This window comes from Callorhinus ursinus, unplaced genomic scaffold (assembly GCF_003265705.2).
Source record: "Callorhinus ursinus isolate GAN/ISIS: 27379988/994484 unplaced genomic scaffold, GSC_fseal_2.0 scaffold55, whole genome shotgun sequence".
Taxonomy (NCBI): domain Eukaryota; kingdom Metazoa; phylum Chordata; class Mammalia; order Carnivora; family Otariidae; genus Callorhinus; species Callorhinus ursinus.
The window spans coordinates 3,494,212-3,519,692 of NW_027397117.1; the positions used below are offsets into that span (position 1 = coordinate 3,494,212).

General features: G+C 56.7%; 1 protein-coding gene across 8 annotated transcripts in view; it reads left to right on the forward strand.

The window, feature by feature from the left end:
• Window positions 1-25,481, forward strand: part of CLIP2 (CAP-Gly domain containing linker protein 2) — a 69,982-nt gene that overhangs the window by 39,219 nt on the left and 5,282 nt on the right. For 5 of the 8 annotated variants that reach the window (XR_012375705.1, XM_073884209.1, XM_073884211.1 and 2 more), the window contains 11 exons: window positions 3,233-3,357; window positions 4,891-5,104; window positions 5,845-6,042; window positions 6,914-7,017; window positions 8,497-8,584; window positions 14,733-14,837; window positions 16,450-17,385; window positions 19,473-19,530; window positions 21,964-22,047; window positions 23,159-23,315; window positions 24,413-24,572. Coding sequence is in view for 7 of the 8 variants with exons in the window: in XM_073884209.1 (XP_073740310.1) it covers window positions 3,233-3,357; window positions 4,891-5,104; window positions 5,845-6,042; window positions 6,914-7,017; window positions 8,497-8,584; window positions 14,733-14,837; window positions 16,450-17,385; window positions 19,473-19,530; window positions 21,964-22,047; window positions 23,159-23,315; window positions 24,413-24,572 (2,229 nt within the window). In the remaining variant the exon portion in view is untranslated. The remainder of the gene's footprint in view (window positions 1-3,232; window positions 3,358-4,890; window positions 5,105-5,844; window positions 6,043-6,913; window positions 7,018-8,496; window positions 8,585-14,732; window positions 14,838-16,449; window positions 17,386-19,472; window positions 19,531-21,963; window positions 22,048-23,158; window positions 23,316-24,412; window positions 24,573-25,481) is intronic. The other 3 variants (XM_073884212.1, XM_073884214.1, XM_073884215.1) reach the window with 3 other exon arrangements.

Sequence of the window (25,481 nt, forward strand, 5' to 3'; positions counted from 1 at the left end):
AAGAGAACAAGAGAGGGGACAGCAACAATGACACCAGAGACCCAGGGTGGCCGAGTCCACGGTCAGCAGTCAGAAAAGCAGAGAAGCAATCAATGTCTCCCTCAGAAAGCCGAGGCTCAGGAGTAGGCTGCATGGTGGCCTCTGGAAATGGGGCTGATGTTGGGGCCAGAAGCGGGAGAATTGGCTGAAAACTCTTCCGACGCCCCATCTCTGCCCTACTCTGCCTGGTGGCCGTCCCTCCCTCAGACGGATGCTTCATCTCCTGAGCGGGTCGGAGAGAGTCTTGGGATGGGGGAATCCCAGGCAGGTTGGATTTAAGAAGGGGGATTCAGTGAACATTTGGTTCCTGAAGGCTGAGTCCCTTTCCCAGCTGGCTGCTTCTAGAACTCTGGTCGCCAAGCCCATGCCCTCCTCAGTGGTGAACACAGAAGCTTTGCTGGGGACGGTGGCCGGTCCTCTGGGAAATTAGAGAAGGTCACACAGGCATTAAATCTGAACAGAACACCACTGGATATAAGACAGTGCACAAAAAAGCCCTGGGAAATGAAAAAATCTGATTGCACATACAAGAAGCCACACAGAAGTCTTAGAAGATGAATTTAAGGAAATCGCCCAGAAAGTAGAACCAGAAGACAGATGGAAACAGGAGAGAAAATAAGACTCAGAGGGCCTGTCCAGCGGATCCAACTTCCAAATGCAGCAGTTCTAGAAAGAGAAAACAGGAAAAGAAGGCTGGAAGTCAAGTAAGGATTGCGGGGAAGTTCCCCAGGATGGACAAGGGTTTCTTGGTTGAAAGGGTCCATGGGAGCGGAGGAAAGGGGTTGGGAAGAGGCTCCCACCAACGCACCACACTGTGTTTCTGCACAACCCTGGGACAGATAGCGAGTCCTCTAGTTTTCCGGAGCGGGCAGACAGGCTCACCTGCAGGATCGGGACTCAGATGGGCTTGGAACATCTCATCAACAGCCCTGGAAGACGGGCGCCTTCGAAATCCTGAAGGAAGGGACGCAGCCAAACTCACGCGAGAGGTGAGGGATGTGAATGTTCACACAATGACTTGTACAGGGATGTTATTCACACTGACCAAAAAAGTGGAAACCTCCCAAATGTCTGAGAGTGGATGAGCCGACAAACAAAATGTGATGTAATCCATACGCTGGAATTTTATTTAGCCACAAAAAGGAATGATGCTGATAAATGATACTGCTGCTACTAAGCATGGGGGCACCTGGCAAACGTTATGCCAAATGAAAGAAGACTAGACACAAAGGGTCACATACTGGTGATTCCATTGAGAGGAAATGCCCAGAATAAGGCAGTCCACGGAGACAGAAAGTACATGAGTGGTTGCCAGGAGCTGGGGGTGGGGGCCTGCTCCTGGGCACGGGGTTTCCTTTTGGGGGTGATGAAAATGTCCCGGGATCAGATAGCAGTGATGGTTGCAAACTAAAAGCCACTGAATTGTATGCTTTATACTGGTTAAAATGGTGAATTTGATGTAACCTGAATTTTTACCTTGATGAAGCAAAAGGGAGGCTAGAGTAAAAAATAAGTGTCCCAAATTGCAAAGGTTCGAAGAGTTTATTTCCTCATGCACCTTTTCTTAAAAAGCCCTGGGGGGGGGGGATGTGTTTGACCAAAAATAAGGAAGTAAACCAAGAAAAATGGAAGACCTAGGATCTAGGAAACGGGGTCCAGCCCAGGAGAGGCGAAGGGACTCCTCAGGGCAATGGTGCAGGAAGACGCGAGGCTGGTGGCCTCATGGTGGGTCACGTGGCTGCAGGAGGGTCTTCTTCAGAAAGAACTTGATGGAATTCCCCAGGCCTTTCCCAAATGAGAAAATTTGGGGTGGAATTAGTTTTTTTTTTTAAGATTTTATTTATTTATTTATTTGACAGAGAGAGACACAGCGAGAGAGGGAACACAAGCAGGGGGAGTGGGAGAGGGAGAAGCAGGCTTCCCGTCGAGCAGGGAGCCCGATGTGGGACTTGATCCCAGGACCCTGGGATCATGACATGAGCTGAAGGCAGACGCCCAAAGACTGAGCCACCCAGGCGCCCCTGGGGTGGATTTAGTGTTAAGTCTGTAAAGGCTAGGCAAACAAACGATCGTAAAAGACAATTAGGGGAAAAATTTGTGCCGGCAAGGAAAAAGCACCTGCAGCCTCCCTAAGCGTTTACTTAGTCTCTGGAATGGTAAACCTGGAATATGATCAAAATCGAGACCTCGCTGCTTGGAAAGGGGGTAGAGTCAGGATGTGTGTATGGACACGCGTATGAGGCAGTGATGAAGGGGAGCTGATGTCTCCCCTTCCTGGTTGGAAAGTTGGGGGGGGTAACCCAAAATTGAGAAATCAAGAAATAACACTGTAAGTGTGTCCTTTAGAAATTGGGAGGTACCAAAAAAATTCAACTTAGAGAGTTGAAATGTTTGCTTCTGGAGTGAGGCAGAGAAACTTCTAGGGCTTTTTATCTTTTTATTTTTAGATTTTTTAATTTATTTTTGCGAGAGAGAGTGCACACAAGCCTGGGGGGAGGGACAAAGGGAGAAGCAGACTCCCCACTGAGCAGGGAGCCCGACATAGGGCTGGATCCCAGGACCCCGGGATCATGACCTGGGCCAAAGGCACACGCTTAACCAACTGAGCCACCCAGGCGTCCCTCAAATCAGCCTTCCTAACCATCCTTAAATGTACCGTTCAGTAGTGCTAAGTGCATTCACATTGCTGTGCACCCGATCTACAGGTTGTCTTCGTCTTGCAAAACCGAAACTTGATTCCCATTAAACAACTCCCCATTTCCCCGTCCCCCAGCCCCTGGTGACCACCATTTAACCATTTTTAAGGATAATGTTTATTGACACTCTAGTATGTGGCAGGCACTGCACCTAAGTACTTAATCCTCGGCGGGGAAAATAAAACAAATGCTTTTTATAGATGAAGACACGGAAGCTCAAAGAGGTCAGGTAACTTGCCCAAGCTCACACAGCTTGTACGTGTCAGAGTTTCCATGCAAGTCTGTCTGTCTGTCTCCAAAACTCTTGCATGGGACAGCCCTGGGAAGCCCTGGTGTTACCTGTATCCCCCCCCACTGCCCTTGGGCCTCTCTCCTCCTCAACCCCACCTTCCCTGTCCCCTATACACTGGAAGCAAGAGATGGGATGAGCCTGGGCAGCTGGGCTGTCTCTGTCTGGGCCCACTGCATCCTCTGGACCTGAGTCTGTGTGCCAACAGGTTGGCGGGACCAAGACTGGCGTGGTGCGGTATGTGGGGGAGACAGACTTTGCCAAGGGCGAGTGGTGCGGCGTGGAGCTGGACGAGCCCCTTGGGAAGAATGATGGGGCGGTGGCGGGCACCAGGTATGGTGGACTTCCCCCAGGGCGCCTGGGAGGGGGCTCCTCTTCACCTGGGATGGGTGTGGAGGCTGGGGCTGGGGCATCTGAGGAAGCCGGTGTTGAGGCTCTGGGTAGCTGAGTCAGGCACCACAGTAGAGGTGCTGCCACCTTCCTTCTGTCTGAGGAATAGCATCCCCATTTTACAGACGAGAGAACAGAGGCCAGAGAGGTTATTGGTCAAGGTCAGGCAGAGTCACGGGCACGTGCTAGGAGAGTCGTTGGTTCTGTGTTCCCTCTTGCATGCCACACGAGGCTATGTGGGGTGGGAGCTGTGGAAATGAGAGGGAGTGGTCCTGGCCTCCTGGGAGACCCCCTGGGTGACACAGGAAATAATCCAACACTCTCCAGTGCCCTACAGCCCCGGGTAGGGTCACAGCTGGGCTCCAGGGCTCATGCCCTCTCTGATGAGAAGGAACTGGCTGCCGGGAAGGCTGGGTTGGGAGGGTGGAAGGCTGGGGCCAGGGGTGTGAGGTTCTGGGTGAGCAGCGTCTGCCAGGGCCGTGGGGCCCCACTGCCCACGCCGGCTGTCCCTAGGCTGGGCTGTGACGGATCTGGAAAGGACTGGTGACTGTGGTTCAGGCCAAGCCACCAAGGGAGGAGCCATACTTCACCCAGCTCTTGCAGGAAAGTAGGCTGTTTGCTTCTGCAGGCTTAAGGAAGGTCTCCTACGCAGGGGGGACGGTCCTGGCAAAGACCTGCCTGCAGGAAGAGGCGGGCTGGGGAGGCACTTTTAAGGCGAGGGGGAACTGGACGGGACCAGCTCCCCGGTCCCATGTGGAATCTGTGTCCCAAGAGGTTTTGAGAGAAGATAGGCCCAAGTTCCCATGACAACACTGTGCTTTCCTGTTCGCAAGATGGGTGTTTCTCTCAACTCACTCTTGCCTTCAGAATTTGGGGGCAGGTGGAGCAGCAGCCCCCACCTCCAAGGCGTCTCCTTCAGGCTTTGGTTGCTCCATGCTGGGAGCTCCATGGGCAGGGGTCAGTGGGGTTCCTTGGGTCTGGGGTGGCCCAGGGGCAGTCGTGAGAGTGGAGGCTGCACATAGTGCTGGGGGGGGGCTCTGAATGGTGTGTGGGAGCCAAGCCCAGCAGACTGGGGGGTCCAGTCCTGACATTGCCGTTTAGCCTCCTGTGTGACCTCAGGCAACTTCCTTAACCTCTCTGAGCCTAAATCTCATCTGTGAAATGTGGATAAGAGTAGAGTGGCTGGGGGATAGAAATGAGCACTCACATAAAGGGACCGGTGCAGAGTGGGTACTGGGTAAGTGTTATAACCCCTGACCCCTCCTAAATATGTCCAATGGCTACTTATGGCTGCAGAGAATCTCAGGCCCTATTCCCCTCTCTTCTCTTTCTGGGAGTCCCAACTATTGGTCGTGGGGTTAGGGTTTTGGGACCCCCAAGGACAAGCCTCTCTGCTGGGGGGAGGCTAGGGGAGGCTAGAGGCGGCTCTGGGCCATGGACCGTGACGGCAGTGTGGGTCTCTCCTGCCTCCCCCAGGTACTTCCAGTGCCCACCCAAGTTTGGTCTCTTCGCGCCCATCCACAAGGTAATCCGCATCGGCTTCCCGTCCACCAGCCCGGCCAAGGCCAAGAAGACCAAGCGCATGGCCATGGGTGTCTCGGCACTGACCCACAGCCCCAGCAGTTCCTCTATCAGCTCCGTCAGCTCTGTGGCCTCCTCCGTGGGGGGCCGGCCCAGCCGCAGCGGACTGGTGAGGGTGGAGCCGGGGAAGGGTACCCTGGTGTGTGGGTGTGGGGGGGCTAGGGACGGAAGGATCCAGGTGTCCCAGTCTCCCCTGACTTGCTCTGGTTCCAGGTATCTCTCCATGGGTTTTTGAACAAAGGTGAAAGCTTAGGGACCCCTAGCTGGCTCAGTCAGTGGAGTATGCGACTCTTGATCTCAGGGTCGTGAGTTCAAGCCCCACATTGAGCATAGAGCTTATTTAAAAAAGAAAAAAAAAAAGAGAAAGTTGGTATCTTTTAATAGGAAAGATTGATCCATTTACATTTATTATTTTTATGTTACCGATTTGTCAGTAGCCCTAACCCTAACCGCTTTCCTGGGAGTTAAGGAGGGTCATACAGATACAGGACAGGTAATATGGGTGGGGGGCAGGTGCAGGGCAGGGGGTTCAAGGTTGCCAGAGGCACCCTGGGTGAAGGGAGAAGGCAAGGCTGCCCTTCTGGGCACAGGGCCTTCTGTGCAAGCTGAGGCTAGGTTGAGAATGTAGGATGTGTGCAGAGAAAGCGGCCCAGGTGAGGGAGTCCACCATGAGGCAGAGCCCAGGTGCTGTGACTGTCGGGGGCCGGGAGTTCCCGGACATCCCCCTTACGTAGAGTGTCTAGGGCACTGGCCAGGAGGAGCAGGGCCCTGGGAGGTGAGGCGCTCGAGCTGCTGTCTGGATGGTGCTCCAGATCCCTGAGTCCCGCTCGCACCCGCGCCTTCCTGCAGCTCACGGAGACCTCCTCGCGCTACGCCCGCAAGATATCAGGGACGACTGCCTTGCAAGAGGCGTTAAAGGAAAAGCAGCAGCACATTGAGCAGCTACTGGCTGAGCGGGACCTGGAGCGGGCCGAGGTGGCCAAGGCCACAAGCCACATCTGTGAAGTGGAGAAGGAAATCGCCCTGCTCAAGGCGCAGCACGAGCAGGTGGCTGGGCCGGCAGGGCAGGGGGCGGGGAGGGTGCCCAGAGGGTCAGCCTTGTAGGCCACCCTCACACAGAGAACCCTAACCGCCCCCCACCCCCGCCCTCCTCCTAGTGGATCTGGAGCCTGGCTATCTTGTGCTTTTTCCTACTTAACTGGAGTGGGAGCATTTTCTAGGTCATGGAAAATTCTTCCCTGTTTCCGAGGCTGCGTGGCCATCTATCATGGGCTGTGTCCTTACCGACGTGGCCAGTCCCCTGTGGTGGTTCAAGTTATTTCCAATTACTCATGTTGTCTAAATGTACTCATGTACACATTTTTTGGTCTACACCCGTCCACGTTTCAGATTGTGCTTTCAAGTAGATCCGTGTGTTGGGTTTCGGGGCAGGGAGCCCTCACCCGTCAACTTGGGTCTGCTCCTATCACTTGCCTTCTCTTCTCTGCTGGAGATGTCTGTCTCCTACGTGACAGATCCTTCCGGGGTCCCCATCCCCACTGGGAGCCTGGCTCAGCCTGCCCTCAAGTGCTGGGATGATTAAGCCAGGCTCCCGTGTGTGCTGGGACAGAGGCCTTCCCAGGACAGCGGGTCTTAGGTTCTTAGGGCTTGAGGGACATGGCAGGCACTGGGGTGCTGGGTACTGGGGACAGGTGGACCTGGGGTTCCCACTGGGTGAGGCTGGCCTCTGCCATTCCTGGCGCTCGGCCGGGCCCTCCTCCCTCACCGCGAGGCCCATGGTCTGTGCCCCACCAGTGGGGGTGGCCCGAGTGGCAGGCCCAGCTCCTTGCACCCCTCTGCCTCTCTCGCAGCCCTCCCCCACCTGGACCCTGGGCCCAGGAGGAGGCTGACGCTGCGCTGGCCCTTGCTCGGGGCCCAGTATGTTACAGAAGCTGAGGAGAAGCTGCAGCGGGCCCGGCTGCTGGTGGAGAGCGTGCGGAAGGAGAAGGTAGACCTGTCCAACCAGCTGGAGGAGGAGAGGAGGTATGGGCCACCACCCCTGCCCTGGGCCTGGGGGACATCTGAGCTCTGCGGGCCTGCCCCTCACCTGCAAAGTGGGGTGATGATCCCCATCCCTGCAGGCTTGAGGCGTCACCACATCCGTCCACTGTTCTCCTTCCTGAATGGTGGGGGGGGGGGGCTTGCTGCACCTGCCCTACCGGCCCGTGCAGCGCATCCTGAGGGGAACACACAGGGTGGGGGCCCCCCCTCTCATGCCGGCTACATCCACAGAGCTCCCAGCTTGGCTGGGTCAGGACCTCGAGGCTCAGAGAAGCAGCTCCGAAGCAGCTCCTAGAACCTTGCTTCTAGGAGTCAGCCCCAGGCTGAGGGCTTCCCTGCGTTGTCTCTCTCAATCTTACCATGAGCTCGGGAGGCGGTTATTGCCCCCATGTCACAGATGAAGAAACGGAGGCTCAGAGTGGGCGGGGATTTGCCTGAGCCCACCAGGCTGTTGGTGATGACACCGGTTCTTTCTGTCCTGCCACAGCGCCAGTGGGGACTGTGGTTCCCTCTGTGTGGGGCCTCTGGCCTGACTTGGTCCTGGGGTCACCTAGCGGGACAAGCCGACAGGGGACAGGGCTTCTCTTGCCCCAGGGCCTCTCCCTGTCCCCTGGCTGACACCCAGATTTCTGGGGCTCCCTCCCCTCCCCCATGCCTCAGGCAGCCCCCCAATCCTCAGCCCCTGCATCGGGGCTGTTTCGGGGCTTTCAGCTGAGGCCTGTGAACCACAGGCTGTTGTTACCGTCTGACTTGAGGAGAAAGGGCTTATTTATATCTGCCTGAGACAGTTTTCGGGGCCCACACATCTGGTTCCCATGGTGACAGTCAACAAAAAACTTGAAGATGTCTTGGGGGTTGTGTTCATGAGGGGCCTGGGTGCGGGCCCCTGGGCTTGCTCGGTGGCCTTGGGCAGGTCTGTTGCCCTTCCCGGGGCCCCCGTCTCCCCATCTGCATGCCGGGAGCTGGCAGGAGGCCCCGGGAAGGGCAGCTCCGTGAGCAGTTATGTGCCCGTGCCTCCCCTGTGCTGTCTTGGCACGTGGGTGGGTGACTGTCTCCCCGAGGGTAGCTTCCGACGCCTACAGCAGGGCAGTGGGGACCCTCATCGGGCAGCAGCCCCGGGACTCTAGTGCCCCGATTTTGCGGGGAGGGGACGAGAGTGAAGTCAGCAGGGGAAGAAGCCCATGCTCCCTCCCTCCCTCCCTCCCTCCTTGCGGACTGTTCATGCAGAAGCAGGACAGCCCGTCCTGCTGCCCCGTCCCACAGCCACCCTAGGGAGGGAGGATGTTGCCTGACACGCCCCCGTTTTAGAGAAGCCGGTGGTCTCAGAGTAGAGCACGGGGCCGGCAGTTGGGAGGGCTAGAGGTTTCCAGGAGGCTCTGCCCGCATCAGCCAGGACTCTGGGACCATTGGTGCCTTCTGCGAGGTCTGAGCCTGGGGTGAGGCCCACGGCTCTGAGCCCAGGCGGCTCAGCCCCCTCTCCCCCTGCAGGAAGGTGGAGGACTTGCAGTTCCGAGTGGAGGAGGAGTCCATCACCAAGGGAGACCTGGAGGTAATGGTCGGAGGACCCCCCCCGCCCCCCGCTCCTCGCCCGGCCCCTATCCCTGCACCCAGACCTTGCAGGGCACATGGTCCTGAGGACCGGGCAGCATCTCTGGCCTCCCTGGGAGGGGGTTGGGGACATTTCAAGGGAGAGATCCGGAAGAGGCCTCTGGGAGAATGGGGAGAGGCAGGTCATGAGAGACTCAGAGGGCGTCCAAGTGGGAGGGGGGGTGGCTCAGCTCCAGGAGCCCCAGGGGGGCCATGCTTCCTTTTGTTTGGCAGCCAGGTGGGGTGGACCAAGGGTAGCCATAGGACATCGTGGCTGGACTCCCCTGTCCCTTCTTTGTTGGACAGTAGCACTGAAGGTGTCCCTTGGGTCCTTCATTTGTCTTGGATTCCAGGTAACATTTTGGCTGGAAGTAGCTTGCCATTGAGTCTCAGAGCTTGTAGATGGCAAAACAGCCTCAGAAAGTCAAAGGGACTCACCCAGTCACGGAGCGAGGCAGCAGCCCCTGGGACCAGGACCCAGGACTTCTGGCTCCTGAGCTCAGCCCATGAGGAGGACTACTTAGGGCGCCTCCGAGTTACAACACCTGGACAGGTGGTCTGGGCAAAGGTGAACCTTTCACTCTCTGCTCCACCCCCACCCTCTCTGAGCTGAAGGACAGGGGGTGCTCCCATCAGTTAGTGAAGGCCCCCTGCCACCCCCAGCCTTCCTCACCATATCATGCAGAGACCTCAGGGCTCATGAGGCCACTGTTGGGTGGGCAGGAATGCCTCGCTGCCGTGGTCCTCCCAGCTCCCTGGGAGGTGACAAGGGATGAGGACTCCTGGAGCTATCAGATGGGGCAGGGAACAGTGCGTTCAGTCCTCTACACGCTGGCCTGGGCCCAGCTGGCCCTGGGCAGTCCCTTCCCTCCGCAGGCCTCACTTTGCTCAATCTGCAAAACGAGGAGGTTGAACTAGGCCGGTATTCTCAGACTTGAGAATTCATCACCTAGAGGGCGTGTTCAGACACGGTGCTCGGGCCAGTCTCAGAGTGGCTGTTCGGTAGGTCTGGGTGGGACCTGAGAATTTGCATTTCTAGCACGTTCCCAGGTGGATGCCGGTCTAGGGACCATACTTTGGGGATTACTGCACTAGATTTTTTTTTTTTTTTTAAGATTTTATTTTTAAGGAATCTCTGTGCCTAGCACGGAGCTCAAACTCACAACCCCGAGATCAAGAGTCTCATGCTCCACTGACTGTGAGCAAGCCAGGCGCCCCTGCACTAGATCATTTCTGAGCTCAAATTTGATATTCTGGTTTCTGATTTTGTGAAGGAGCTGCCTCAAGAGCCCATGTCTTCGTTGCCCAGCAGAAGTGTGCCTGGGGTTGTTCTGTCTCTGGATGACCCCGGCTAGGGGAGGGACGTGTGCCATCTGGGAGATTTTTTCACCTGAGCTTTAAGGATGGATGTCGGGGTACAACCCCAGTGCAGGAGCCCCAGCCCAGCATTATTAGGACGTTCTCTTGTACGTTTCCCTCTTAGCCAAGGGGACAGGTCATGTGGTTGCCTGTGGCTGGCTTTCCTGCTGGGCGGCTGCCCTCTTGCAGGAGTTGGGGTGGGCTTCTGGAAAAAGCACCGGTGCTTGCAAGGGACAGAGACCCCTCCTGCGCACTTCACTCAACGGGGTTTATTGAAAGTCTATAGGGAACTGTCACTGGCAGTTGAAGGACCCAAGGCAAGAAATAGCCACAGAATCCACCCCCATTCATTCTCTGCTCAGGGGCTTCCCTCTGCTCTTGACTCATGGTCAGTCTGCACGTCTGTCTGACTTTCTCTTTCTCTCTCTCATTGTGTCTCCTGGGCTCTTGGCACGTTTGCACCCTTCTCCTGGCCCCCCAACCACCACCGGCCCCCCACCCCTCTCCTGGCCCTGCCCGCCCACCTCCGGCCCCGCCCGCCCACCAGCCTCTTGGCCTCGGGGGCCCAGGCTCCGGCACCCACCTCCTCTCAGCCCGAGCCTCTGTCCTCTGGAGAGAATCTGATCGGTCCCAGGCGAGCCAAGGAGCTGGCTGGTTTTGGATCAGGTGTCCATCCCGGCTCCTTCAGCCCCAGCTGGGAGAGGCTGCGAGAGACTGTGACAGACAGTGACAGTCAGTCAAGGGGCGCTGGGGTTCTCTTGCTGCTGTTTTTCCTGTGACCATATTTATGACGACCAGAACACAAATGGTCCCAAAGTTCCGCTCACACCCACCTGTCTCGAGAGTCAAAAATAAAACCCAGAGCATTCTTGTGAGCTCCTGGTCTCCCGCCAGCTGTCACCCCATCTCTCTGCTTGTCTTCCTCCTGGACTCACTGCCCGGTTCCAGCCTCGTAGCCTCTTTCCTGATCTCTAAATGTCGGCCTGTCTCAGGGCCCCTTTGCCCCTCGATCTACGCTGTCGAGAGCTTCCAGTCTGTGTCATTCAGTGTCCTCTGTGAGCTCATGATTCCCTTGGTCTCCCCCCCGCCCCCCGAGAGCCACACTGGCGTGCCTACTGGACATCTCCCCCAGGGAGAGGGAGTGACGGGGGTCTGTAGCAGTTTCCAGGGGCTACCGTAACAAATCACCACGATTCGGTGGTTTAAAACAATGCAAACTTATTCTCTCGGTGTTCTGGAAGCCAGACATCTGAAATCAAGGGATGGGCATGCTTGCTTCCTTTGGAGGCTTGAGGGAGAACCTGTTCCATGCCTCCCTCCCAGCTCCAGTAGGGCTCCTGGCAACCCTTGGCATCCCTCGGCTTGTAACTGAGTCACCGGCTCTGTCGCCACATGGCCTTTGTCTCTGCATGTTCCAGTGTCTCTGACTTGGCCTTCGAATAAGGACACCAGTCATTGGGGTTGGGGTCCACCTTAATCCAGTGTGACTTCATCTTAACGAATCACATGTGCAGAGATCCCTCTTCCAAAACAAAGTCCCGTTCGGAGGCTCCAGGTGAAGGTGACGTTTTGGGGGACACCGTTTACCCAGTACAGCCTCCTAAATGGAACATGGGCAAAACAGATCACTCCATTTGTTCCCGACCCCCCCACCTCAGCAGTTGGCCCCACAACCCCACAGATGGTTGCTTAGCTGACTCATCTTGAATCTGTCCCTCATCCCTCCATCAGAAATTCTCCTGACCTTGACCTTGCCTCCAAAATTCTTTTCCTCCCCATAGCCACCTTCCTGGGCCAGGCCCCAGCACCTTGCCTCGGACAACCACGCCGGCCCCTACTTGGCACCTCCCGCGTTCTTCCGCTACCCATTCTCCACACTGAAGCCAGATAACCCTTAAAAATACAGCTTGGGGATTTTTAACACTGGGGAATTTTGAGCCTACACATAAGTAGAGAAGAAGGTATGATGAACCCGCATCATTGGCCCATCAGCGGGCTTTAGGGATTATCAGCTCATAGCCGATCTTGTTCCGACCTCTCCCCCACCCCACAGCCCCCTCTCCGTGTTACTGTAAAGCAAACTGCCGACCAAATCTCTTAAAAAGGCAAACCAGCCCCTGCCACTTCCCTGCTCACACATCTGGCACCATGGCCCCAGGTAAAGGTACGCTCTTCCAGAGGAGCCCCCTGGGGACCCGGCCCTGTGCACCCACGTTCCTGGATGCCCCAAGCTCTGTCTGCCTCTGAACTTCTCCGTGTGCTGAGTCCTGCTTCTCCTTCGGGCCTCACGTTCCGCAGTCTTTCTCAGAGAGGCCACCTCTGCCTCTTCGATATTACATCCATCCCCTGAGCCCTTCACCTGAGCCCTGTTCCCAGCTCCAACCACAACCTGAAATCCTCTGTTGTTTGCATCCCTCCCCGCAATGTCCACCCCTGGGGGGCGGGGACTCTGCCTCATCCACCTTTATGTCCCCACTGCCAGAAACAGGGCAGGAGCACGGGGAAGGTACTTCTCCCGGAGTGGGAATCCCAGGTCACAGGCTGGAGACAGGTTTTCTGGTTCTCGAACGAATGTTTGTCACGTTGCACCGTGAAAATGTGTGTGCCTCTCCCATCCGAGTTGGGGGCTCGACCTTATTGGGATTTGGTTGTTGTTGATTAACCAATCATCCAGGGCTTACGTGTTACGATTTTGTTAATTAAATAGCACCCGTTGGGTCACTCGATCACTTGCATGGGAGCACCCGTGGTCACAGGGTGGGGCCAGGCTCGTGAACTCAGAATCAGCTCTCTGTTGGTCTGTGTGCTATGAGGACTAAAGAGAGGCCAAGAGCAGTGACACGCGCGTCTGACGTCCAGGAGCCCCTAGTGCAGGTGGGGAATCTCCTCCCCCACATAGCAATTCCAGCCCTCAGTTACCCGAGGGGTATTCCCAAGGCAGTGGCTCTGCTCTTCCCCGGGATGTGGACACAGTGTCTGCGGGGAGAGGCTGAGCAGCAGGCGCGGGGCGTAGGCAAGGCTTGGCCGAGCTCCCGGATTTGAGCTGCAGCAGGGAAGTGGGGGTCCCCCGCTTTGGGAGCCTCCTTCAATGATCCATGTTGCTGCTGGAAGTCTGTGGCTGCCCCCCTCATGGAGATGGGGAGACTGCCGAGACACTCTATGTGGGGGTTGGGTTGTAAAGTTAGCGCACGAGACAAAAGTTGCATCCACCCTTACACTGCCTACAGCACCTTGACCGTGGGCGTGGGTTGATGAACGTCAACTCCGGGGATCTTGAGAGCGAGAAGCAGGAACGTGGTGGCCCCACTCCTCACATCCCCATCGGGCTGTTGCTCATTTCGGCACAGGATCCTGCACACTCCAGTGTCCCTGGAGCGGATGGAAGGTCTGATCATCCACCCCACCTAAAATGTCGCCTTAGAGGCTGTTTTCCATCCCCCCACGTTCCTGTGGTTGAATTTATCTTAATTAAGCAAGCACTTGAAGCAAGTCTGCTGGATTCCCCCGTGCCCCCACGGAGACCCCAACCTACAGACCAGGAGGCTAAAAGTTTGGAAAGGGGGTGATAACGGGGTGGTGGCAGGGGGAGTCCTTTTGGGAATACCAAATGAAACTTGGAATTGTGAGGCTGGGGGCTTTTTCTTATCCGTGGAGCCACCAGTAATCATTTATGATCATGCTCCACCTAGCGTGGGTCCTGGGCCGAGCTCCCCCCCTGCCCCCGCCAACCAGGGGCTGACATCGAGACACCATTGTCAGCCTGTAATTTCCTGGAAGAGCCTGAGCCTGGTTGCTTGTTAGCACTGTGGCGTGCTGCCCTCTTGAGAGAGCGAGACAGAGAACGTTTTTAGTTGTTCCTTCAGGAACTTGCTTCTCCTGGAGGCTGAAGGCTGAGGAGGACCCCCTGGCTTCTCCCCACGATGAACTTGGTGTCCAGATTGCCCCGGGTGTCCTGGAGCCAGCAGCCTTGGCCCCTGCCACCCTTGCAGATCTGTTACGAGAAACCCAAATGCCAGGCTGGATGCCCCAAGAACGTCGGGCTTTGTTAGCGTGGGAAGCTAGAACAAAAGTGTTCTTGTGCTTTGGGGAGACCAGGCATCCTCTGCGGGGGCCCTGAGGGATGGGCACCGACACGCCGGGCTCAGGGCAGGGCAGTGGGAGGCCGAGCCTGGCCTCCACCAGGGAGGCCAGCCCGGCAGAATCACGATGGGGTAGAGATATCTTTTAAACCTTCCCATTCAGTTGGTTCCTGCACCTTCAGCTCAGGCCTGGGGGCCTGGGAGTCCCGGGTTCCTTTACTGAGCCGTCCATCCCGGGGCCTGCAGTGTGCAGGATCCTGTGCTGAAAATGAGCAACAGCCCGATGGGGAGCAGGAGTAGGCGGGGGCCCCTCCCCAGAGCCGCAAGGGGTGACAGGAGGGAGCCCGGTGCCCTGTTACCACCCTCTCCAGGGTGGGGTGGCTTGGGGGGCAGGATTGCTGCACCCCCTCCTCTGCCTTTAAACAAATCCAGATGGGGACCCGGTGGGGGGGGGCCGCTGGAGGGCCCAGCCCAGCCCACCTCCCCAGACCTCCTCTGTCCCCGAGCCACCTCCTGTCCTTGACCTGCTGTCCTGTCTTGTTACGGAAGTTGACGCCGTCTCTCTCTCTCTGTCTCTCTCTCTCTGTCTCTCTTTCTGTCTCTCCCTCTGGCTTCCTCTTCTCCGCACTCCTCTCCCCTGGCCTGCCTCCCCACCCGCCCCGGGTGGACCAGACCCAGACGCAGCTGGAGCACGCACGCATCGGGGAGCTGGAGCAGAGCCTGCTACTGGAGAAGGCGCAGGCCGAGCGGCTGCTCCGAGAATTAGCGGACAACAGGGTAACGCCGCCTCGGCTGCCGGCGCCTCCTTCGGCTTCTCTGTTTTATTATTTTCTCTGTCTTTGGCTGCTATCCTCGTTGTGTTTCGCCTTTTTTGCGCCCCTTCTAGGAGGGAAGTTGAGGTTTAGGGACGCTTCCACTCCACTGCCACGTGACGCTTGTTGGCGAGGAGGGGGTCTTCGGGACTGTGCACCCCAGCTCATGGTCCCACTGGCTGGGAAGGTCCTGCGAGGCCCTCCCCTCCCTCCCTCCCCATGCACTGCCAACACAAGGCTTTGTCACGTTCAGAAATGGGGGGCCTCTTGGGAACGGTCTGCCCCTTATATATATGGGCAGGTGCGGTGACAACCCATCCACGCCTCCCTTCTCCCCAGGCTGGGGAGGCTGAGGAAGGCAGGAGGTCGGGGGTACCGCAGATCCAGGCTTCTCTAGCCTCGGGGTTCTTCATTCTGGTGGCGGGAGGGGCTAGCCTGAGGACCTGGGCCTTTGGGGGCTATGGGGGTGTCCCTAGGGCACGAGACTCTGTGTCAGACCCAGGGCTGGGGCTGTCGAGCTACAATAGATCAGAGAAAGCTCTGCTGGGGATGAAGTCCCACCAAGTCCCAGGGCCCGGTTCTGGGCCCGGCTGGCCCCTCCGTGCCCCCCACGCCTGCCCCAGGGCCGGCCCCCTGTGCAGGTGCACACATCCCCGCACCTGGCCCGCCCAGCCCAGCTGCAGTTCTGACCATGGAGCTCAACAGCGGGCTCGCGGTGCTTGGTTCATACCATCTGAGCAAGGTGGGGGCTGGGGCGAGCCACGGTCCGTTTCTGCAGGTCGGCCTCAGCACATGAGCGAGCGTGTGCATGTGTGTGCGTGTCTGGAGACCCACAGGGGTCCCTCTGCACACACTGGCCGTTGTTGGGTGACTGTGTGTGCTCGTGCGGGATGCACGCGTGTGCACGGATGCTGCTTGCAGAAACCGACCCGGTCAGGGGTGACAGGCGGGAGCCCTCCGCTGTGAGGCACCTTGATCTGGGGTTCAACCTGATTATAAAGACAAAAACAGACTTACGGAACTAAGGTCACCTTCAGAAACAAAATTTTTTTTTTTTTAAGTTAGGAAAAGATTTAAAACTTGTATTGTTTCCAAATACAGCCGTGATTGTCGTGATCCAGGTGGGTTTTCAGAGGATGGAGCCTCTGATTTCAGTTATCCATCAGGAGGCGGGTCTGGGAGCATTAATTTTGTTCTGCCTTCGGCATTAAACCAGACCTTTCTCCAGACAGCCCTTCTAGTGAATCGACCCATTGCGGCTGGGGCCCCTCCCCGAGCCAGATAATGCAAAATTCCCCTCCTAAAGAAAGCCAGGCCCTCAAACAGGTGGTTTCTTTTAACCACCGATTTGTCCCAAGCCACACAGGGCCACAGGGACCGTCGAGTCCCTGCGTCACCGGGCTACAAGCCAGGGGAGCGTCTCGGGAGGCTGTGGCGGGCGGGGCGGCCGAGGACAGGAGGCACCCGGGTGGGGCGGGCGCCCTTCCCTTCCGCGAACCGCCCCCCCTGCACCCCCAGCCGCGGCCCCCTGCCGTCACGCCGGCCCGCTGACCTGCGTCGCCCTCTCTCCCCGGTAGCTGACCACGGTGGCCGAGAAGTCGCGTGTGCTGCAGCTGGAGGAGGAACTGCACCTTCGGCGGGGCGAGATCGAGGAGTTGCAGCAGTGCCTGCTGCACTCAGGCCCCCCGCCCGCCGAGCACCCCGAGGCCGCCGAGACCCTGCGGCTGCGGGAGCGGCTGCTGACGGCCAGCAAGGAGCGCCAGAGGGAGAGCGGCGCGCTGCGGGACAAGTACGAGAAGGCGCTGCGGGCCTACCAGGCGGAGGTGGAGAAGCTCCGGGCGGCCAACGAGAAGTACGCGCAGGAGGTGGTAGACCTCAAGGCCAAGGTCCAGCAGGCCACCAGCGAGAACATGGGGCTCATGGACAACTGGAAGTCCAAGCTGGACTCGCTGGCCTCGGACCACCAGAAGTCCCTGGAGGACCTCAAGGCCACCCTGAACTCGGGCCCCGGTGCCCAGCAGAAGGAGATTGGGGAGCTGAAGGCCGTGATGGAGGGCATCAAGATGGAGCACCAGCTGGAGCTGGGCAACCTGCGGGCCAAGCACGACATCGAGACCGCCATGCACGTCAAGGAGAAGGAGGGGCTGCGGCAGAAGCTGCAGGAAGCCCAGGAGGAGCTGGCGGGGCTGCGGCAGCACTGGCGAGCCCAGCTAGAGGTGCAGGCTGGCCAGCTCCGGCTACAGCTGCAGGAGGCCCAGGACCAGCGCCGTGACGCCGAGCTGCGGGTGCACGAGCTGGAGAAGCTGGACGTGGAGTATCGGGGCCAAGCGCAGGCCATCGAGTTCCTCAAGGAGCAGATCTCCCTGGCTGAGAAGAAGATGCTGGACCACGAGCTGCTGCAGCGGTCGGAAGCCCAGAGCAAGCAGGAGGCCGAGAGGCTGCGGGAGAGGCTTCTGGTGGCCGAAAACAGACTGCAGGCCGTTGAGTCCCTGTGTTTGTCCCAGCACGGCAACGTAGGCGGCCACCTCTCCTGCCGGGGGTGGGGTGGGGTGGGGACGGGCTCCCCAGTGTCGGCTGACCCCTTCTTCCCAGCCAGGCCCATGCAAGAACAGAGGGCCCCCCTCATCCCTCCATCGGTAGGGCAGGGTGGCCGTGGGGACCCAAGGTGGTCAGAGCTGACCTAGCTGGGCCCCCACAGCCCAGGCCTGGAGAGATGCGTCCCTCAGCACAGGGCACAGGCTTCCACCCAATCCCCAGGCCCCTGCTTCTCCCAGACGTGTCCCACTGTGCAGGCTCCTGGACCTCCCCAGGGCACCAGCACCAGGAGCTGCAAGGCCTGCCTGTCCCCGGGGAGGTGGGGGCGTTCCACATCTCCAACACAAGCACCAACCTAGGTGACCTGAGGGCAGCCCCCTTTTGCCAGTCCTGCTGAGACTGAGCAACAGCCCAACGGCCAGAGTGGGGGGGGTCTCCCGAGTGGGCGCTGGGAGGCTGGAGGGGCATAGTTCTAGAGCGTCTGCTGCTACAGTATCAGTTCTGGTCCAAATCTAGAAGTCCTCCAAACATCTAGCTCGGCTTTCTTCAGCTCAGCACACTGGGGAGGCCCAGGCCCCGGGTGGTGTGGGCTGTGTCCACGCCAGCCAGGAAGGGCCTTTTGAGTAGCTCTGACCACGAAACCCTTGTGCCGGGGCCTACATTGCCTTTTCTTACCTTAACCCTTGCAAGGTCAGTGTTGGCTCTGTCTCACAGATGAGCAAAGCAAGACTGAGGCAGAAACTCTCCCAGGGTTTCCTGCCCACCAGCGGGAGAGGTCTAGCCCAGCTCCACTGCTGGAGGGCCGACTGAGGGTGCCCAGGATGACATGAGTCAAATCCTAGAAGAAGGACAGCAAGCAGCATGATCATTGCCTTTATACAGGCCCTGGGCCTTCCTGGGCGTCCAATTCCCCTTGAGCATTTATACTAGAATAACTTCTAGCAGTCAGTGTTCAGGAGTTTCAAGGACAGGTGCCTTTTTTGTAGAAGGAGCTCTGCCGGTGTCCCCCCTTCCATCCCACTGTGGCAGCTTTTCTGCCCCCTTCTCCGAGGGAGGGACCGTTTTTAGCAAGGGCTTTCCCGGGATCCTGGGCAGAGGGGAAAGGAACAGCCCCCAGAGTCGCTTGCGTGCACGCAGGCTGCTTGGCTGCTCAGAGCATGGGGAGTCCCTTAGCAGAGGAGGCTTTGGACTGCTCTGGTTCCATAGGATGCCCCCCTTCCCCTCAATCACAGACCTTAGGCCAAGGAGTGGGCAGTGACCTCAGGAAGGCCCGTCTCTCAATTTCCACACACATGGAGCCTCGGTCTGGACCCATATGACTCCCGGATGCAGAGGTTTAAGTGCAGGGGCAACTGGCTGAGACTTAAAAAGGGGGCTTGGGATGTATGAACAGAAGTATGAGGGGTGGGTTGATGGAGGTGACTACCTGTCCAGCTCTGTGCTGCCCCACAGTGTTAGACTGGCGAACTGCAGGCCCAGAGGACAGCCAGCTTGGGCAGGAGGCTGGACACTTTCCAAGGAGCCGTGGGGAGCCTACTGATGTTTGCCATCCAGATTTTTTTTTTCTTAATTGATCTTTTTTTCTTTGGCTTCTGGGTTTATTATTAAAAAGAAGTCTTGGAGGGAGAGGAAGTAGCATTTCTTGAAGTCGCTCCGGGAGCTGCCCTATGGCAGCCAATGCTTGTTTTAATGGATGAGAAACCAAGGTGGAGATTTTGCCTCTGGATGATGATGGAAACAGATTTCCAGGACTAATCTCTGTGGGCGTCCCAGGGCAAGAGACATCTGTTTAATATAATAGACGTTTTCAACAAAGGAAGTGGTGGGAGGCGTTCTTGGGGTAGCTGCCCAAACAGCCTTCAGAGACACTGGGAGCAGGAAGCGGGGAGGGGGGGTCCTCTGTTGTCAGGGGGGCAGGATGGAGAACATCTGTGCTCCTTGCCCCCGTATCGAGTCCCTGAGAGCCAGCCTGTATGGGGGTGAGGGGTGCTGGCTTGGCAGGCTGGGGCGGGGGGCGGGGGGCAGGGGCAGGGGCCGAGCGTCCCCCTTACCGCTCTTCTTTCAGATGATTGAGTCCAACGACATTTCAGGGGAGAAGGTCAGGATGAAGGAGACTATAGAGGGTGAGTGGCCGCGGGGCCGGGCGGGACCCTGGGCTTTCGGGTTTATGAGGTGCTGGACATTGGGCTAAGCCCCTTGTCACTTGTTTGGCTTTAACTTTATTTTTTAAGTAGGTATAAACTTCCAGTGGGTCAAAGGGCAGCGTCCGGCAAAGGGTGCCCTGTTGCCTGCGTTCCCTCCCTAAAGGCACCGTGTTGGCCGACTTAGGGTTCCTTTCCAGAGATGTTTATGCAGAAACACCTGGGTAGCACAGCCACGCCTCTTGGAGACTGTTCCAGTCTGTTCCTTATCAGTACATTCTCTTCCACGATGCAGAATAATCCTTTATGTGGAGCTCCTGTCGTGTGTTTAGCCAGTTTCCTACCAATGGATTGTGGGTTGTTTCCAGCCTTTGTCTGTTACAAACACTGCCTCAGTAAATTACCTTCTCCTTTTTGGGGCTCAAACAACTTTAACTCCCACCAGCTGTGGTTGAAAGTATGTTTCCCCACAAGCCTCACCAGCAAAATATTTCATCACACTTTGTGATCTTTGCCAATCTCAGCAGTGAAAGGTGTTATGTGGTGTAACTTCAACTTGCCTCTCTCTTTCTTCATGTCCAGTGTTCTACTTGCATCTTTTGCTCATTTTTTTCCTAGTAGGTTGTTGATCTTTTTGTTGATTTTTAGAAACTCTTTATATAGGACATTTCAGACATTTTCTTCCCCATTTGTGGTTTGTCTTTTGAGTTTTCTTATGGCTGTGTGTGCCATGCAGATTTCTTTTAAAGATTTCATTTATTTATTTTAGAGAGAACGAGAGCGAGTGGAAGGGCAGAGGGGAAGGGAAAGGGACAAGCAGACTCTGCGCTCAGCAGGGAGCCTGATGCAGGGCTCAGTCTCACGACCCGGAGATCATGACCTGAGCTGAAAATCAAGTCAGACACTTAACCGACTGAGCCACCCAGGCACCCCTGCCATGTAGATTTTTATTTTTTAAAAAAGATTTTATTCACTGAGGGGCTCCTGGGTGGCTCAGTAGGTTGAGCGTCTGCCTTCCGCTCAGGTCATGATCCCAGGGTCCTGGGATCGAGTCCCCCATCAGGCTCTCCCTGCTCGCTGGGACGCCGGCTTCTCCCTCTGCCTACCACTCCCCTTGCTTGTGCTCTCGCTTTCTCTCTGTCAAATAAATAAATAAAATCTTAAAAAAAATTTTTTTTACTCATTGAGAGAGAGAAAGAGAGCACAAGGAGGGGGAGGGGCAGAGGGGCTGAGCAGGGAGCCCGATGCGGGGCTTGATCCCAGGACCCCAGGATCATGACCTGAGCCGAAGGCAGACGCTTAACCGACTGAGCCACCAGGTGCCCCTAAGCTTTATTTATATTTTAATCACTGCAGGACTAGTTCTTCCTGCTCTGCGTTTTCAAAATTCTTTTGATTCTTCTTTTTTTTTTTTTAATTGATGCAACATTAACATAAAATCAACTGTTTTAAAGTGAATAATTGGGGGGGGCATTTAGTATGTTCACCGTGTTCTGCCACCACAACCTCTATGTAGTTCCAGAACATGTTCATCTCCCCAGAAGGAAACCCCATGCCCATTGTCAGTCCCTCCCCTGGCCGGCTCCCCTCCCCCCCAGCCGCTGACAAGCGCTGGTCTGCATTCTGTCTATGGATTTGCCCATTTGGGCCACTTAAGTCAAATGGCATCATACCATAGGTGGCCTTTCACGTCTGGCCTCTTTTACTTAGCATACTATATGCAAGGTTTGCTCACGTAGCGTGTGTCACTCCTCTGTTCCTGTTTACGGCCAAGTAATAGTCCATCACATGCCCGCATTTTATTCTTTCTCCACCTGTTGATGGATATCTGCTCTGTTCCCACCTTTTGGCTACTGTGAGTGGTGTTGCTATAAACATGCACGAGGAGGCACATTTCGAGTCCCTGTTGCAGTTCTCGGGGGTGTGCCCGTATATTCTGTGTTTAACTCACTGAAGAAGAATTTGCCAGACTCTCTTGGCTAGTCTTGCTTATTTTCCAAGTGATTTTAGAATCAGCTAAGGTAGTTCCGTAAGAGCGAAAATCTTGTTGGTATTTTTATGGGTATCGTGTACGTTTACGAAGTAACTTACGGAAACTGAATGTGCTTCTAGCACTTTCCGTAGATTATCCTTTTTAGGACTGTTCTGAGGCTCTCGAACACACACAGCTATGTGACACGGGCACCATTACTGTCCCCATTTTTCACTTAGGGAAACTGAGACCCCAAGAGTTAAATGGCCCGAGACCACGTGGTGTTGGAGTCTCTTCTTCAGAGTGGGTCACCCAGTGGTGTGGGGCAGGATTTGGACCCTGGAGGCCAGTGTGGCCTCGTTTTGGGGTTCCTGCAGGAGGGCCATGCCCTCACCCACTGCTCCTGGAACATTATGGCCCCTTGTCTCTCCATTTTCCCCTAGGCCTGCAGGACAAGCTGAACAAGAGGGACAAAGAAGTGACAGCCTTGATGTCCCAGACCGAGATGCTCAGGGCCCAAGTAAGTGGTAAGTCTCCCTCCCGCAGGGCAGATGCGGGGGGCTTTCACGGGGGCCTCGAGCCAGTGGGGCATGGACTGGGTTGGCTCCTGGGTCCGGGTGCTCTCTCCCACTCTACCTCGAGAAGGTGACGTGGGCCAGTCCACCTGCACGGACTTCCACCTCAGCATCGGAGAGTGGGAGAGTGTGGCCCGCACATCTTCCGTAAGATGATCGCCGACCCCAGCTGCCTTCTTCCCCCAGAGCCAGTGACATGTTCTCTGTGTTCTGAAGTTCCATCATCTTTCTCTCTCATCTTGACTTCTTTTTAAATATTTTTATTTATTTATTTGAGAGAGAGAGAGAGAGCACAAGCAGGGGGGAGCAGCAGAGGGAGAAGGAAAAGCAGGCTCCCCGCGGAGCAGGGAGCCCGATGCGGGACTCGATCCCAGGACCCCGGGATCACGACCTGAGCCGAAGGCAGACACCTAACCGGCTGAGCCACCCAGGCGCCCCATCTCTCGCCTTAACTTTTTCATAGGTCACACAGATAGAGTGCGTGTGCCCCCGGCTCCTTTCTAGATGAAATACCAGGCTTCCAGACTTGGGGGGCAGGGAGGACACTGGCCATAGCAGGGAGCAAGATACAAGGGACACAGCACAGAGGGGGAGCCTGGGGGGAGGCACGGGTCTGGAGTTGGTGATCCTGGGAACTGGTCCTGCCTCTTGTCTACCCCCACTTCTGTCTGGTTCCCATCATGTTCACGTGGCCTCATTGGTCCCCGCAAAAGGCAGTTGACCTCAAACCTCTCCAAAGCTAAGGCGCAGATTTAGCTTTCCCTTGCCCAGGACACAGTGTCGACGCCCAGGGCCCATCTTGGGAAGGGTGGCCTGCTTCCCCCCAACACCAAAGGGCCTGTGTTGATGTGCTTGGGGTTGCGGCCTGCTCTGTGTAGCTGCTCCCTTGGCCCCTTGCTGCCTGGCTCTGCAGGACGAGAGAGACCCGGTCAGTGGGGTGTGTCACCATGGTCCCCCGAGAAAACCGGCTCCCTGCCCGGGCCTTGGCTACCCCCTAGCGGGGACAGATTCCCACGGAGAGCCTGATCCTCTCTCTCTGCTTTCCCTGCCGGCTGACCCTCAGCACTGGAGACAAAGTGCAAGACGGGAGAGAAGAAGGTGGACGCCCTCCAGAAGGAGAAGCGGCGCTTGGAGGCAGAGCTGGAAGCCGTGTCCCGAAAGACCCACGACGCCTCAGGCCAGCTGGTCCTCATTAGCCAGGAGCTGCTCCGGAAGGAGCGGTGAGTCAGATCGGGCAGTGTGGCCGACCCGCCTGGCCCTGACCCTGACCCTGCTCCACCTGACATTAGCCAGTCCGCCCCGGAGGCAAGGCAGGGGTGGGGCGGGTGGGACAAGTGCCTGGCATCACCAGGATCACCACACTCCGCTCAGATGGAGCCTCAGAATCCTTCTCAACACAGATCTCCAAGCAGAGCTTATAGGCAAGACTAGCGGTTCTCAAACTTCTTGGTCTCAGGGATCCCTTTAAACTCTCAACAGTGATGGAGGATTCCCAGAGAACTTTTGTTTATTTATTCCATATTTACCCTATTATCAATTAAAACAGAAATGTAAAAATCTTTCTTAATCCACTTAAAAATTGTAACAAGCCAGTTGCATCTCACATAAATAACACGCTTTTGATAAAAAGTAACCATTTTCCAGAACAAAAACTGTTGCATGAAAAGAGTGGCATTGTATTACATTTTTGCAAATTTCTTGAACCTCGGGCTTAATAGGAGACAGCAGGATGCTCGCATCTTCTCTGCATTCAGTCTTCGCAGGTGTTGTTTTGAAGTATATTACGAAAATCTGGCCTTATGTAGATACGTAGTTGGAAAAGAGAGGAGTATTTTAATATCCTTTTCAGACTATTATTAATATGCCGTGTAGTGGCGCCTGGCTGGCTCAGTCGGGAGAGCTTGCGACTCTTGATCTCAGGGTCGTAGATTCAAGCCCCGCATTGGGTGTGGAGGTTACTTAAAAATAAAGTCTTTAAAAAATAGGATGTCTTGCCACAGGAGCTCTCTTGGATGAATGTTTTGTTTTATTTAATTTTTCATTAAACAGATGTTCTGTTCTCTTTTTTTAAAACTTGAAGAACATTCTAGAAAAGGCCCAGTCCTCTTGATCATTCCCCAAATCCTGGCCCCTCTTGGGCTGTCACCGAATGGTTTCATGCCCCCCGTTTCCACTGTGGCCCCTCCTGGCACGGGTGCTGTCTTCATAGCCAGTGGCCTTAGCGTGGCCAGCCCGTACACGTCTGGCAAATCTCTGGAATGTGGGAGAGGGCCAGGGCTGACTAGCTTTTCTCTGCCCCCCACCAACCCCCTGCCAGGAGCCTGAACGAACTTCGAGTGTTGCTGCTGGAGGCCAATCGCCACTCACCGGGGCCTGAGAGGGACCTGAGCCGCGAGGTCCACAAGGCTGAGTGGCGGATCAAGGAGCAGAAACTCAAAGATGATATCCGGGGCCTTCGAGAAAAGCTGACCGGGCTGGTGCGTGGGCAAGGGGTAGCCTGGGGATGGGGGGAATGCCAGGGTGGGCGGAGGCTGGCGACCTCCTGGAGCCACCCCAGAGACAGCCAAGTCACAGGGAGGGTTCAAGAGACCCTAGAATCATGGGCAGGGTCAGTGACATAGCTGGTGAGGGGCCATGGGCGACCCCTTTGTAGACATCTTGGCTGGCCGTGTGGCAGTCTGGGTGACAGAGTGCAAAGAAAGACTTCCAAAGACCCTGAGCTGTCCAGAGGGATGGGGTCCTGCAGGGTGGTGAGCTCCCCATCCAGGGAGGTAGTCATCCAGAAACCAGCTCCTTCCTTAGGGTTTTGCAGCGGGGATTCACATATCCGTCTCAGGAAGGAGATGGGACCTATCAGAGTTCTTTCTAACCCTGAGCTTCTGGGAGCTGAGACTCCCCCATTAGGAACAGGAGCCTGCCTGAGCTGAGACCCCAGATATGGGGGTTGGAGTAGCCAGGCCATGCTGGGAACACAAGACAGAATTGTCCCCACCCGTCCCCCTATGGTCAGCATTCAGGACAAGCCTGTTGGCCAGCTATGGGGCCCACTCAGTCCCAGGGTTTGGACAAGACAGGTTCTGGGAAGACAGGCCTGTTGCCATGGGAAGCTGCTCCGAAGCCCCTCACTGCCCTCCCACTCAGCTGTGTGGGTTCAGCCACTGGAGGAGATGGAAGGGAGGCCTCATGGGCAGGAGGGAGAGGGACAGGACCTGCCCGCAGCTGGGGGGCCGGCGAGGTCAAGGGGCCAGGGGGTCACTTGCTGCACACCCTTCCAGTCCTGGCAGGCCCAGCCAGCAGGCCGGATTCCAGGGCCCTTTGCTGTCCTCGTGGCTCTGGGTCTGGGCATAACTCAGGAGAAGACAAGACCTTGGGGCCTGTGGGGACTT